At 45.5% G+C, this 13,305-nt stretch overlaps 1 protein-coding gene across 3 annotated transcripts in view; it reads right to left on the reverse strand.

Moving 5' to 3' along the window:
* Positions 1 to 13,305, reverse strand: part of ctnnbl1 (catenin, beta like 1) — a 52,679-nt gene that overhangs the window by 2,657 nt on the left and 36,717 nt on the right. For all 3 annotated transcript variants that reach the window (XM_071539291.1, XM_071539283.1, XM_071539299.1), the window contains exons 15-16: positions 5,964 to 6,101; positions 4,658 to 4,730 (exon numbers count right to left, since the gene is read on the reverse strand). In XM_071539291.1, coding sequence (XP_071395392.1) covers positions 4,658 to 4,730; positions 5,964 to 6,101 — 211 coding nt within the window. The remainder of the gene's footprint in view (positions 1 to 4,657; positions 4,731 to 5,963; positions 6,102 to 13,305) is intronic.

Below are 13,305 nucleotides of genomic sequence, written 5' to 3' on the forward strand. Positions count from 1 at the left end.
ACTACAGGCGACAGAAAACCCTGTGGCACACTTCGCAATTCACTTTGTGCTCGTTCTCTCCCGCACTGTCAAGCCACAGAGATTTATACTTCACAATCTTTGGCGTTTGACGGGAGGGCTTGAAGAAGAAGAGGAGGCCATTTTTAAATTTCTCGTGACTCCATGACCTGGTACACAGCATCATACAGTGTGAGCAAACGCTGAGGGAAACACAGAAGAAATCGCATTCCGTATTTAACTCATTAAGGAACGCAACACCTTGTTCTTCATTAAGGAACTATTCTGTATTCCACCGGCATTAAACGGGACGGGTGGCGACCTAAGAGGCGTCTCAAATGTCTCTTATGTTTTCCTCAGGAGCAGAGTCACATTGCTGCAAGGTCTTCCACATCCTGAGTCAACGAGCCAGACTGACAGCGCCCTGACCCAATGAGGATGGGGAGGGCACCAAGGTGGGGGGGGGCAATCACCTTTCAGGGGGGCAAGGGTGCCACCCCCGTTGGCCCCCCCGCTCTCTGGACTGGAGGTACGGGACTGCAGCTCCCGTAGTACAAGGGATTTGAATTTGATACGAGGAAACCCCTGGCAGCCAATGTCGCGAATGCAGGAATGGGGTGTTACGGGACAGATAGCTTTACCAAAAAAAAGATTTGAGGTTGACTGGGTAATGCAGGTAAAGAGATATCAGACACAGAGAGAGAGCTTCAACAAAAGCATAAAATCCTACAGCCTCTTTCATCCCAGCCTGTCTTTGTGCCTATGTGTGTGTGTGTGTGTGTGTGTGCCACCATGTCTATAAATGGCAGTGCAGTCAGCCACACAGACAGAAAGGTCAGAGACTCGGTGACTCCTCAACTCTCTGCAGAACCTCGTCTTTGGCATGCTGGCACTCTCCTCCCGCTGTCACCACGGCAACCGCGGCAGAGGACAATACTGTACTGAGCGTCACCATTACTCAGGTCACTGACTGGGACTGATCCGCCACCGAGTGGGAGGAAGAACCGCTTCCAGGGAGCCGTCTCCGCCGCTGACTCACTACACGACTTTCGGGGGGGGGGTGGGCGATTATAGCCACGACTCGGGACATCGCGCCTCGGGATCCGATGAGCTCAAGATGACGTCATGGCGTGTGAAGGTGAAGGACTTTATTCTCTTCACAATTGTGTCAAACATGTTTCATTTTTATCGAGTCCAATCTTTTCATGTTCTGTTAAGTCTCTCCAGTATCAAGATGAAGGCTGATGAGTCTATGTTTGAGAGGTCGAGGAAAAGATCAAATGGAGGGGCGCCAGGTCAGAAACGATGCATTTTAAATCAGTGGCCAAACTCATTCCCTGGTACAGCCTCATTAGCGGTGACTTAAGCTCGGCTGAGTGTTTGGATTTGAAAGGCGTACAGTTATTGAATGATCAGGGTAACAGACGTGTGCACACGGCTCACCGCACGAAAGAAGAAATGATGTGAGCCAAGCAGGGAAATAGGAAATCCCCAAAAGAAATTAATATGAGCCCCAAACTGAAACCCCGAAAAAGAAACATGACATAAGTTGCATGGCTAGAATTTGCCAGACATCTGCACAGCTTGTTCTTCACGAGAAATTACAGACTCCAACGCTTTTAATGATTTGTCATGTCTGCTAACAGGGGAATGGGGATAACAAGCTTCTTACATTGAGATTTCTGATAATAGAAGTGCCAGTGAGCTGATGATGGTGTACATGACATAAGTTCAATGCAGGTGCAGTGTCGGCATCAGAACTAATCTAGTGAATGAGTATTGGACACATGGTTGGAAGTAGGGAGGGAACAATCCAGCAAGCAAACTTGGCAATGTAACTGGTGTTAACATTACCTACTAATTAGTACTAGGTATTAGCCATGCAACACTGGCCATTGTGCAGATCAGATGTGTTAACAAGACAGTGATGGTTAGCTGACTAGATACTATGGTTAGCTAGCTAACAAGCTGACATCTAAACACAAAATCAGTCAGATGTATCAGTGATGAAATGATCAGTTTCCAGTCAAAAACAGCACAGAAATGAACCATGTCTACTTGATACTGTTGAGATGGCCAAGTTGTTCTCACAAGTTGTTGCCAAGAGCTATAGACTCCAACATGGCCGCCAAAGGACATGCTGTGTCACCCGAAAGCCCTCTGTTATTACTGCCATATGGTTTCCCAGAAGGGCATTTGCATGTCCTAAAAGGCTACAGATATTGTTCAACAGATGCGACTGTGTCGCCATCTATGATCATAGTCCATATTGTATGTTTACCAACTCAAACAACACAAGAAAGGAAAATATCCAAAGTCAAGTTACTTACGCACTTGAAGCACTTTATCTAGTGGGTCGTTTGATGTTGCTGCTAATTCCCCTACAGGTGCTATTGTTTTACCCATGGTGTTCTTATGTGTTGGAGTTTATTTTATTCTACCCATTTGTTTTATGCTTTTATGATTATTTTATGGCTTGGATGTTATCTATCTGTTTTATACTTTCTTTTTTGAATGTATTATGTTTTTTAAGTGAGTGGTTCTATGTGTTTGTCTGTGTTTAAGTGAGCTCACTAAGACAAATTCCAATCAAATCTTAATCTTAATCACAAAAAAACAACCTGTGACCTCAAACATTTCGTCTAACCTGCCTGAGCTCTTCGCTGGGGAAACATTCACACCAGACTCTCGCCACATTAGTGAAAGCCATGTTCATGTTTCCAGTGCTGTTAGCCTTTCCTCGCTCCAGGGCTGCTTCTCATTCAGCTAGCTAAAGCCATTAAGGTCAAGACGCCGGAGCCACCGACGCTCTCTGCATCTGTTTAACCTTTTCCTGCAGTCTCACATTGACCGGGCGGGGCGCTTCAAATGGGAGAGGGCACCACAGTGCAGCCTATGGAAATGGTGGAGTGGTGGAATGGTGCACACTAATAGCCACACACACACACACACACACACACACACACACACACATATCCCCAGCCTTGCACACAATCACAGATGGGTGCACACGTCGCCCTAAAAAACACACACATGCACACAAACAATTTAATATGCAAAGAAAACACGTCAAGATCATGCAAGGACAAGCACACACAAACATGCTTGAAACACTCGCGGAAAGAACGTAAACCAACACACACACACACACACACAGGCACATTAGTATGTCAAAAGTGACTCATAACAACATGCACACACAATATGCAGATAGGATCACAGAGGAAACAGAACATGCACTTCTGGATGCATACACACATTCTCTCTCACAGATATGTTAACATGTAAAGGATATGCACAGGAAAGCATACAAGGACATGCCTGCACACGCAGATATGGAGAAAGGCTTAGGGCAAACACTGTATACACACAAAAAAAACACACAAAATCACGTTAGCATGCAGAAAGCCTCATGTGACGAACACAAGGACATGCACACACACGTGCAAATACGCAGCCAGACTCATAAAAAAAAGACAATAACGGTGTCACACCCGCACTCTCAGGCACAAACTCAGGTACCTACACACACACACACAGAGTGAAGACTGGAGGATTGCCACGCTGCTGGCACCGCCGCGCGTGACGGATGGCTCTATCTACGGCGCTACATGCCACCGAGAGCCAGAGGGGTGTGTGAACGGAGCTCCGTCCTCTGGAGCTTTAGCCCCGACGACGATACGGGGGGGGGGGGGGGGGGGGAGGATGGATGTGACAGCGCGGACGGAATAACACACCTGCTAGGCGCTTCTGAGACAGAAAGCCATCACAATAAGACACGAGACAGTCTTTCGGAAGGAGGGGGAGGAGGGGGAGGGGGGGGGGGGATGAACGAGTGGCAGCCTCCGCTCCTCCTGACAATGACGATGTGATGAGCTTACGATGCGTATTTTGGACACGTGTCTGTAGGCTGTTTTCCCCCCATCTGGACGCCGCTAATGAAAACATATATAAGGTCGTTTATTTTCTCTCTATAAGATGCTGTATTTTTCTCCCTATTCATTTGTTTGATGTATTCATTTGAAGTATTTGTCTGACTATTTTCTTACCTATATCCTCCTCCTGTGCTGCTGCGACCATCTATTTTCTATAAGGATCATTAAAGTTTCAGTACTGGCCAGTGTGTAAATGTATAAAAAAAACGCAGCAGGCCCACATTGAATAAGAGCATGCAGGTGAAACTCTTGCTTGAAAAAAAAAAAAAAAACTTTACAAATTGCATTTTTGACATTATGTTAAACAAGTTTGCCCAGGCCTTAAAAAAAAATTGCTTAAAGAACAAAGGAAGAATGACATTATTTATTGTACTTAATTATATTCTGCCACAGCCGTTTTGGCAGGCGAAGCAGCATGGGTTCGCTGTCAAACAACCGCCACAGCCAGACACCACTGATTTTTAACAGCATTTCCCCCCTGAAAAAGTTCCTGAAACTAACTCTGAAACACTGAAACTAATTGTCTTGTGATATTCTGTTTAACCCTGAAGTGAAGGGGGTTTGTCTTCTGCTCCACGGAAAGGCCCAAAGAGCAGGGGGATATAGTAGGGATTCAGTGTCTTCTGCAGGGGAGGAGACTGGTAAGCCGGAACACTTCGTTCAAGAGTTTCGTTAGCGGTGCGTTTTCACAGGAGCTACACATGAAGGAAAATAAAGTTACTCACCTCTCATGATGTGGCGCACCACCTTGACGGAGCCGCCTCTCAGGTTGAGGATTTGATGGACTCTCTGCTGCAGCTAAACGGCCGAGAGGCAGAAAAAGCAGAGGGGTCAGGAACGAGGAGCTGGGCTCTGTGTCCACTGGGAGGCAAACCGGTTATGAACATTTCTGTATACGGAACGTGAACTGAGCGAGGCTGGATTTGCAGATGAAAGCGTGACCAGGAAATCAGTAGTGGAATGGGTCATTTCCAGCGATGCCCGGCTCATGACTTGCTGTGGGGGGGGGGGAGAAAGCTGTCACGGATACAAGTGCTGGCAAACCGCAGCCCGCGACCGTCTGACTCCTGTCTGTACCTATTACTTGTCGGATCTAACAATAATTCATCCAAGAGAATTTCCTTTGGTAAAGCCGTGTGTGTGTGTGTGTGTGTGTGTTTGGCACTGAGTAAACGAGTATGTTTCTTGCATTTTTGGACATGCTTTTTGCGCCAATGTGTCTTAGGGCAGTGATTCTCAACCTTTTTCATATCAAGGACCCTACTTTAGTCCACATTAGAGCCACAGACCCCCATTTGATGAGAATGTTTTTATCATTAGATATGATTTTGTCCAGAATTCCATGACTATCTGTATTGTAGGTAGAGAGAAAACAGAGAAACTATGATCAAAACAGTCTTTCTTCTACATTCTCTAATTGTGATAACTGCTAGTGAATGAAATAACGGTGAAGGTTAACAATTCATCAGTTTGCTGGGGACCCCCCAGAACCTCCTCAAGGACCCCTGGTGGCCCCCGGACCCCACGTTGAGAACCACTGTCTTAGGGCATCATAAGTATGGGTTGTGTGGCGATGTTTCCATTTTTGCATAGAGAGTAGGGATGGGACGATATATAGAAATTCAATATATCACAATATAAAAATGGGACAATATGTATCATGGGGCAGAAAAATGAATCATATTAGCACCATGTTAATCACAAATGAGACGCTTGACCATCACAATTTCACAAGCTCTCCATCCAAATTATATTATTTGCACTTTGTAATGACATTTTTAGATTGTTGTTTACATCCTTGCAAGCCAATGTCATTGCTAGAAAGATTTGTGTCTCAAAAATAAACAGAATTCTTCACTCATACTTTGTTGTCATTGAACTTTTATTTATTACATAGTATCGTGGTTGTATTGAATGGTGAACCCCATATCGCCTATCGAATCGTATCCTGAGATAAGCATATCATCCCATCCCTAATAGTGAGTGAGTGTGTGTGTGTGTGTGTGTGTGTGTGTGTGTGTGTGTGTGTACCTGAGATATCCCTGAGTTGCTGATCTCCACCATAATGTAGCAGATCAGCTGCAGGACAAACAGGCCGGCGTCCAGGCGACGAAGGTAGAACTCGTCCTCCATGCTGTCGTCTAGGATCTCCCCACGACGGACCATGTCCTGCACACACACACACACACACATATAACATGTTCTTATGCCTGAGAAAGTCAACTAAATCTTATTGTCTCCACACTTAGAACTGACAAATTTTAAAAAAAAAGAAAAACATTCAACAAGCGCACACACACAAAGTCAGAGAGTAAGTTTAATTTAGGTGTTGTTTTTCTGCCTTTTCTCAAATCCATTTTCCCCATTGACCAGACACACAAATCAATTGATTTCACGGCTAAGCAGCAAAAGGGGGCTCCGCTGCCGGCGCTCACACACACACAAACACAAACACAAACACACACACACACACAAGCACATGCACACACCTGCATAGTTATCCATCTTAACAACCCTGTCAGTATGCCAATAACACACTGCTGCCAATACGCACACAGCCCACATTAATCATCATTAGAGATTAAGAAGCAGACCTGAGGCGGAGAGAGGAATCTGGAGTGTAAGCCACTGGAGTGGCGAAGAACCACAGACACTGTGTTTAGTTAGCACACAGTTTCATGTCTGTGCATTGATAGAGGGAAGATATATGACAGTCTGCATTCTGTTGTTTAGGCCATACACAGCACCGTGTTGTTGCGGTGAGAAAAATAAAAAGCTGCTCTTCATTCAAGTATTTTTAGAGTCTGACCAAGATGTGCCTGTTTGCACACTCCCAACTCACTAGCTGGATTGCATTTAGATTCAGATACATATTGAGGTATTATCCAAGACAAGATGCTGGATAAAAGAGGTCTAGGGTGAGCATTACCTTTCTCCATAATGGAAAGGTAGACGTCCATTAACAGACACGTGCCTGTCAGAGTGCTTCTTTCCTTTTCCTGGCAAAATTAGGATGACTGTGTTTCCCCGGCTCCTAAGTCTTGTATTAATGGACAGTGCTACAGCCCAGGTCCCTATATTGTCAACAAATGGTTGTCGAAAAAAAGCAAAATTCTGGTCAATTTTTGCTCTGTCACTGGTAAGTTTGTGCCATCTACCAGCCACTGGCAGGTAACCAAGTATTTGTCTCTTAAAAATCATTCTTTAACCTGTCTCCCTCCCTTTGTGACCAAACACGGATTTAATAGATGAAATCAATAAGGATTCAAATATTCTGGTTGGATTCACCTGGTTAGTCTGGTTCATGGAAAGAGATTGATCACTTATACACACACTTAAACAACATACTGTAAGTCTGTTTTGAAAGAATTCTGATCACCAAATTGTCATGTTCGTCATATTTGCTACAGACAGTGATGAAGGCTTTCACCTGGATTCAGTCTGTATCATGGAAAGAGCAGGTTGCCCTGTACTATAACATGCTGGGCACTATGCTGTACAGTAAATCAACAAAAAGGGCATCTTTTCAAACTGTTCCTAATGAAAACAAATAGCTTTTAGTGTGGAACTAAAGGGTAGCACACATGACATTTAAAGCCAAATGATTTAATCTGAGAGAAAATTAAAACTTTCCAAAGGGCCGTGTCCTCAAAGATCAATTATGCTGTAAAACCCAATTATAGCTGTGAAGTTCAGCTCATTAACATGCCTCAATCAAAGGGCAGCTCCTGAGGAGTACAGTACAAGACTATTCTGGGAAAACAACTCCAGCTTAGGTTGCAGAGCTGGGATGCAAAACAACACATCCATTTTTATGACAGTGCCTTCTGAAAGCGGAACGTCTTCCTGCTTTCATCCCCGGAGAAGAAAAGACACGAGCGTCTGCCCGACAACTTCAGAACAAAGGCCTACTGTACAATGTCAACTGTAGCCTGTTAAAGATGCAAAACAATGCAGATAATTAAAACAAGAACCTTTTATAAAAACACTGAATGTAGGCCATTTGTCTCTTCACTATCCTCCGGGTAAAAACAATGGCCCAGAATCCTCTGCTTTTTTACAAAGTGGATAGTTATCGCATAGTAAAACAGTCAAAAAGCTTGGCTTGCCTGCTGTCAACTAGCAGCCATTAAACATGCAAAGGAATATGATAAAAAAAAAATACATGAAAAAAATCTTGAAACAAAGCAATTTGAATGTAAACCATGTTTCCTCTCTCCCCTCAAGGAAAAAGATTAGCTCAGTTCCCAGAACAGCCCTGCTCCTTGTTTGGAGGGCGTGTGGAAGCTCGTGGCGAAAAAGTTAAACGAATCTCACGTTCAAACCACAGCAGAGATACAGACCCAGCACACAGCACACAGCATGTTCGCCTCAATGGCAAATGGATACGGTGCAATAATGACATGTACAGTCCTTCAACCCCTGAGGGAGATGGGAAAACAGCACACACACACACAGAGTCTTTCTGTCAGTCTTTGCATTTTCACTCACTGCATCACACAGGATACAAGTCTATTGCCTGTCATCCTCATTACTGCTCATGGCCTCCACTGTAAAGCAGAGCTGCAGGCATTTTGTGAGCAGGCCTTAGACAACTCAATTACATCCAGATGCATCCGTTACTGCCGTCGGCCTATCAGCTGCGGAGGGAACGGGACTTCTCCGCCCGCCGCTACGAAACATTTCAACGCGGCCTCGGCCTGTGATGATGTGTGCAAAGGCAAGATTAATGGAAAATTACTGTCCGTCAGCGATCAGAAATGAACTTTGGGATAATTCTGCGAGGTAGAAGAAGACAGGAAAAAATGAGCGAGGTGTATGAAATATTAACAAGGCATTCCTTAATATTGATTTGCTCCTCCTGCAGCACAATCCATGTCTCAATCATCTCGAGGCTTAAAAAAAATCCTTGCATAACCCCGTCTACTCTCACTTCATCTACACCGCTTTGTGACTGAAGAAGATTTAATTGGTGAAATCAATAGGAGATAATATCTGGCTTCATCTGGTTAGCCCGTTTCATAAGAAAGCAGATGTTGCCTGATATCTTATGCAGTTTTCAGTGATTATAACTGCAGTTTTCTCCTGCTCCTGACTTCTGATATTATACTCGATGCAAAATGGCCTTGGTGTGGCTGTTAAAGTCATCATTTTCATACGACCCCACAGCTAGAGGCACAAAGGGACGGGGGTTCACTCCTCCTCTGTGTGCACTAGGATTAAACAGAATCTACCCAAATATAGACCCCAAAACACCATCAATGTGGCCTCAATGCCATCGAGGGACAAGTGACAAGCGCATTAAATATTCGGGGATATTAGAGGCCCCGACCTCCGGCGTGGCGGCTTTCGTTACGGGAACGAGAGGTTTGTCCGCTCCTTGACTTTTTTTTTTTTTTTTTGACATTGCGGCCCCCCCGATATCCAGCTCAAACCACCGGACAGTGGAGGAGGAGGAGGAGGAGAAAGAATAACGTGTTGAAAGGAGGGACCGGACAAGTCAATTACGGGGCCCTCGGGGGAGCCCGGCAGCCCGGCTACAGTGCAGACCCGAGTAATAAGCAGTGATTTTCAGTCTCATTCCCTTTACTGTACCTCCGCCACACTGTGTGTGTGCGTGTGTGTGTGTGTGTGTGTGTGTGTGTGTGCATGTAAGAAACTGTATGGCTGTGTGCTTATCTGTATGCTTCTGTGGGTTTGTGTGTGTAACAGAGTGCATATAAGAAACCAAGTGTGTGTATGTCTGAATGTGTGTATTTGTGTGTATGTGTGTGTGTGTGTGTGTGTGTGTGTGCGGGGACGCTGGTTGTTATTCCTGTGCTTTCTTTTCCGCTGGGATGCTTAGATGCAGAATTAAAGTGATTTCTTTGTCAGCACTTTGCAAAAACCCGCTGTGGCTGTGTGTGTGCGTATATGTGTGTGTGTGTGTGTGTGTGTGTGTATGCGTGTGGGACGTAATGTTCTTTATGAGGCTTAAGCAAACACTCCGCCAGAAAGAGAGGTTAGATATCCTCATTATAAACAGAGATACAGCAGCTGATAATGAGGTAAACTTTGAGGGGAAAAAACGGGAAGTTTCTGAGAGCGAGGAGACAAAATGCTGATTTCAAGTTATGATAATCTCCCCGGGAAAAAAAAAAAAAACAGCCGTGTGCTTTGGGCGCACATCAATTAGAGTTTGTTCACAAAGTGGGGCAAAACAAAACAGCGTTGTTTCTAGTAGGGAGGAGGCACTCGCTACCGAGAGCCCCACCATCATTCAGTCTAACTGAACTCTTCTGCAGTGCTGTTGAAATAAACTCGACTATACAAATCAACAGCGGAGGTGGAGGTGGAATATAAATAAAGACGTGCGACGTATTGAATGTTTTATAACCTTATAAAACCCAATGGGAAATATGAGAAATGTGTCCGCCCACTCATTTCAAACACACCACCCACTCCTCATATACATGTGTGTGTGTATATGTGGTGTGTGTGTGTGTGTGTGTGTGTGTGTGTTGAGGGAGCCCTTAAAGGCTTTCCACTCCTGATCCCTTGCCAGCTCCCTTCAATCCCTCAGTACACAGCAAAAAAAAAAAAAAAAAAAACGTATTGCAAACCCACAGGTATGGCTAATACATGTCTCACACTCACACACACACACACACACACACACACACACACACACACCAAATCCATTTCCAGTCCCTGTAACTTTAGCTAAGCATGATGGACATGTCTACTATTTGCAGTGATTTACCTTCTCTGGTGTTCATACCAAATTCATCCTTTGGCCCAAATGTTGAGCAGGCATTTCACCTCATCTTATCTTGAATGCAAGTTTGCTATTGGTTCATTTACTTAATCTGATAACTGCTGGTTGTCAGATGTCAACACCCGCCTTCTCCTACCCATAAAGCCTTGTGTTTTGGGGTTGTTTCCTCTAGTTGGGTCAGATTATGTTTTTACTCCTAATGAATCACACTGCAGTCTCTTGGGAGAGGACTGAGACTCTCAGTGCCGTTATTTGGTGCCAGCAGAGTTCAAATGGCATTGTTCTCACCTGGCCAAAAGAATAAAACTAAAAGGAGAAAATGCTCCAGAATTAATCTTAAGTTAGTCTGTGTAAAAGTCGAGGGGAAAGGGCTGGAAAAGTTCGGCTGAGCGGCCAACAGAAGATAAAGGTCCGGTAGTCCAGACAAACCTGGTTGAGACTGAAGGAGTAATTACTTGTCAACGCTAATCAGCTGCACAACAACTTAGCACTGACGTCTGCACCATTGCTGCATTCCTACCCGAATGAATTGAGGGAGGGAGGGAGGGAGGGAGGGATAGATGGTGATGGGGAAGGAGAGGAGGAAGAACAATGATGGGACTCAAGAGGGGGTAAAAGAGGGATGAGAGAGAAGCAGGGGGAGGGAAAACAGGGGGGAGGAAAAAGGGATAGGCAAGGAATGGAAGGGAAGGAAAGAAGGATGGATAGAAGGGAGGGATAGAAGGATGGGTGGGGAAGCGAGCAAGGGAAAGGAGGACGCAGAGTGTTAGGAGGGATGAGGGCGTACTGGTGACCAGAAACCATAGGGATGGAGGCAGAAAGTAAAGTGAAGAAAGGTGTGAGAGAGAGAGAGAGAGAGAGAGGGGGGGGGGGGAGGGAGAGAGAGAGAGATTATTGCGGAAGACATTTAAGAGGAGAGGAAACTAAATATAGAGCAGCCAGGTGCAAAAAACCAATTCCAACTTAACACCGGCTTTCTTTTAAAACATCGACTGTCAGCAAGGCTAAACCAGCCCATTTCTGCCGTACACTCTAGCTACAGTACAGTAAAAGGGGAGTACACACACACACACACACACACACACACACACACACAACATAACAAACAACTCTTTGGGTCCTAAGAAAGTGCACTCAGGCATTTTACAGTATTGAGGTCAGCCTAAGCCATGTTTTGCTTAGCTTCATCAATCTCTAAGAGCTGTTACAAACAAGCTGAGAGCAGGAGGAAGGAGGAGAGGCAGGGAGGTGAGAGAGGAAGAAGGAGGGAAGGAGGGGAGGAGAGAAAAGAGAGGGATGCAGTCGGGGAGAGAAGACAGGGGTAGGAGGAAAGAGGGCAAGAGATGGAATAGGGAGGGAGAAGAGAGCGGAGGGACAAAGGGAGGGAGGGAGGAGGCAGTAGAAGGAAGGAATGAAAGAAGGAGGGAGGCGAGAGAAGGAAGAGGGAGGAGAGAAGGAGGAGGGATGGAGGGAGGAGAGAGTGAAAGGAGGAGGAAGGAAGGAGAAAGGGGAAGGGAGGGAAGAAAGAGTGGAAGCGGGAGGGAGGAAGGAGAAACCGAAAGCGGAAGGGGAGGGAGGACAGGGTGGAAGAAAGAGTGGAAGAAGGGAGGACGGAAGAGAGAGGGGGGAATGAGGGAGGGAAGGAGCAGCGACGGAATAGCGGGGGCGTGAAACGTGAGGGTAAAGGGGGCGGGGGGGGGTGAGTAAAAGACAGAAGGAAGAGAGGGACGATAGAGAGTGGAGGAAGGAGGAGGAGTGTCAGAATGAGGGGAAAAAAGGAGGAGGGTAGGGAAAGAGCGGCTTTGAGCAAGAGGAGGGGAGAATTAGAGAGAGAGAGAGAGAGAGAGAGAGAGAGAGAGAGAGAGAGAGAGAGAGAGAGAGAGAGAGAGAGAGATACCAAGGTGGGAAGAAAATAAGCGGCTTATTAAAGGGGGACCGGGGCGGGAGAGAGAGAGAGAGAGAGAGAGCGGCAGCAGCTTTTTTTTTTTTTTTCCCTCTGCTATCCTCCTGAGGAATCTGTGGATAATATGTTGCAGAGGAAAAACATTTTGCTTACCGCCCCTTAAAAAACAGCCTTAACTAGAGAGATAAAACACTGCTGCTGACTGCAGGGCCAATGGGCTGAGGCTCCGGACAGAACTGGGTTGGCGTCTTCCCTCGCCTTATTTAACAGAAACGTGTCACGCTCGGGGGGGGGGGGGGGGGGGGTTAGGACGGGGTTGTACCGGTGGGAATTGAACCCGTAACACAGGTGGTGTTAGTGCCTTGCTCATCCCTTTGTTTTACACAGGGAACGGAACTCCCTAAGCCCAGTGATTCTCAACCTTTTTCATATCAAGGACCCCTAATTCAGTCCACATTAGAGCCACGGGCCCCCATCGGACCCAAATCTGAGAATATTGTTTTATTGTCAGATATGATTTTGTCCAGAATTCCATGACTATGTATTGCAGGTAGAGAGATAACACACAGTACTTTTGTTATCAACTCTAAATATCAGATTGAAGTTGAATTATCCAAAAACTGTATCTCATCCTCATTTTTGGTTTCCTCATAATTAGTGGTCGTCTTCTTAATCTAGATGCGATATGGCAGAAAAGACTTTTCTCAGGCATG

The sequence above is a fragment of the Centroberyx affinis genome, unplaced genomic scaffold, assembly GCF_046629955.1.
Source record: "Centroberyx affinis isolate AG114_WGS23_722 - 3 ecotype Tasmania unplaced genomic scaffold, CSIRO-AGI_Caff_v1 ptg000202l_1, whole genome shotgun sequence".
Taxonomy (NCBI): Eukaryota; Metazoa; Chordata; class Actinopteri; order Beryciformes; family Berycidae; genus Centroberyx; species Centroberyx affinis.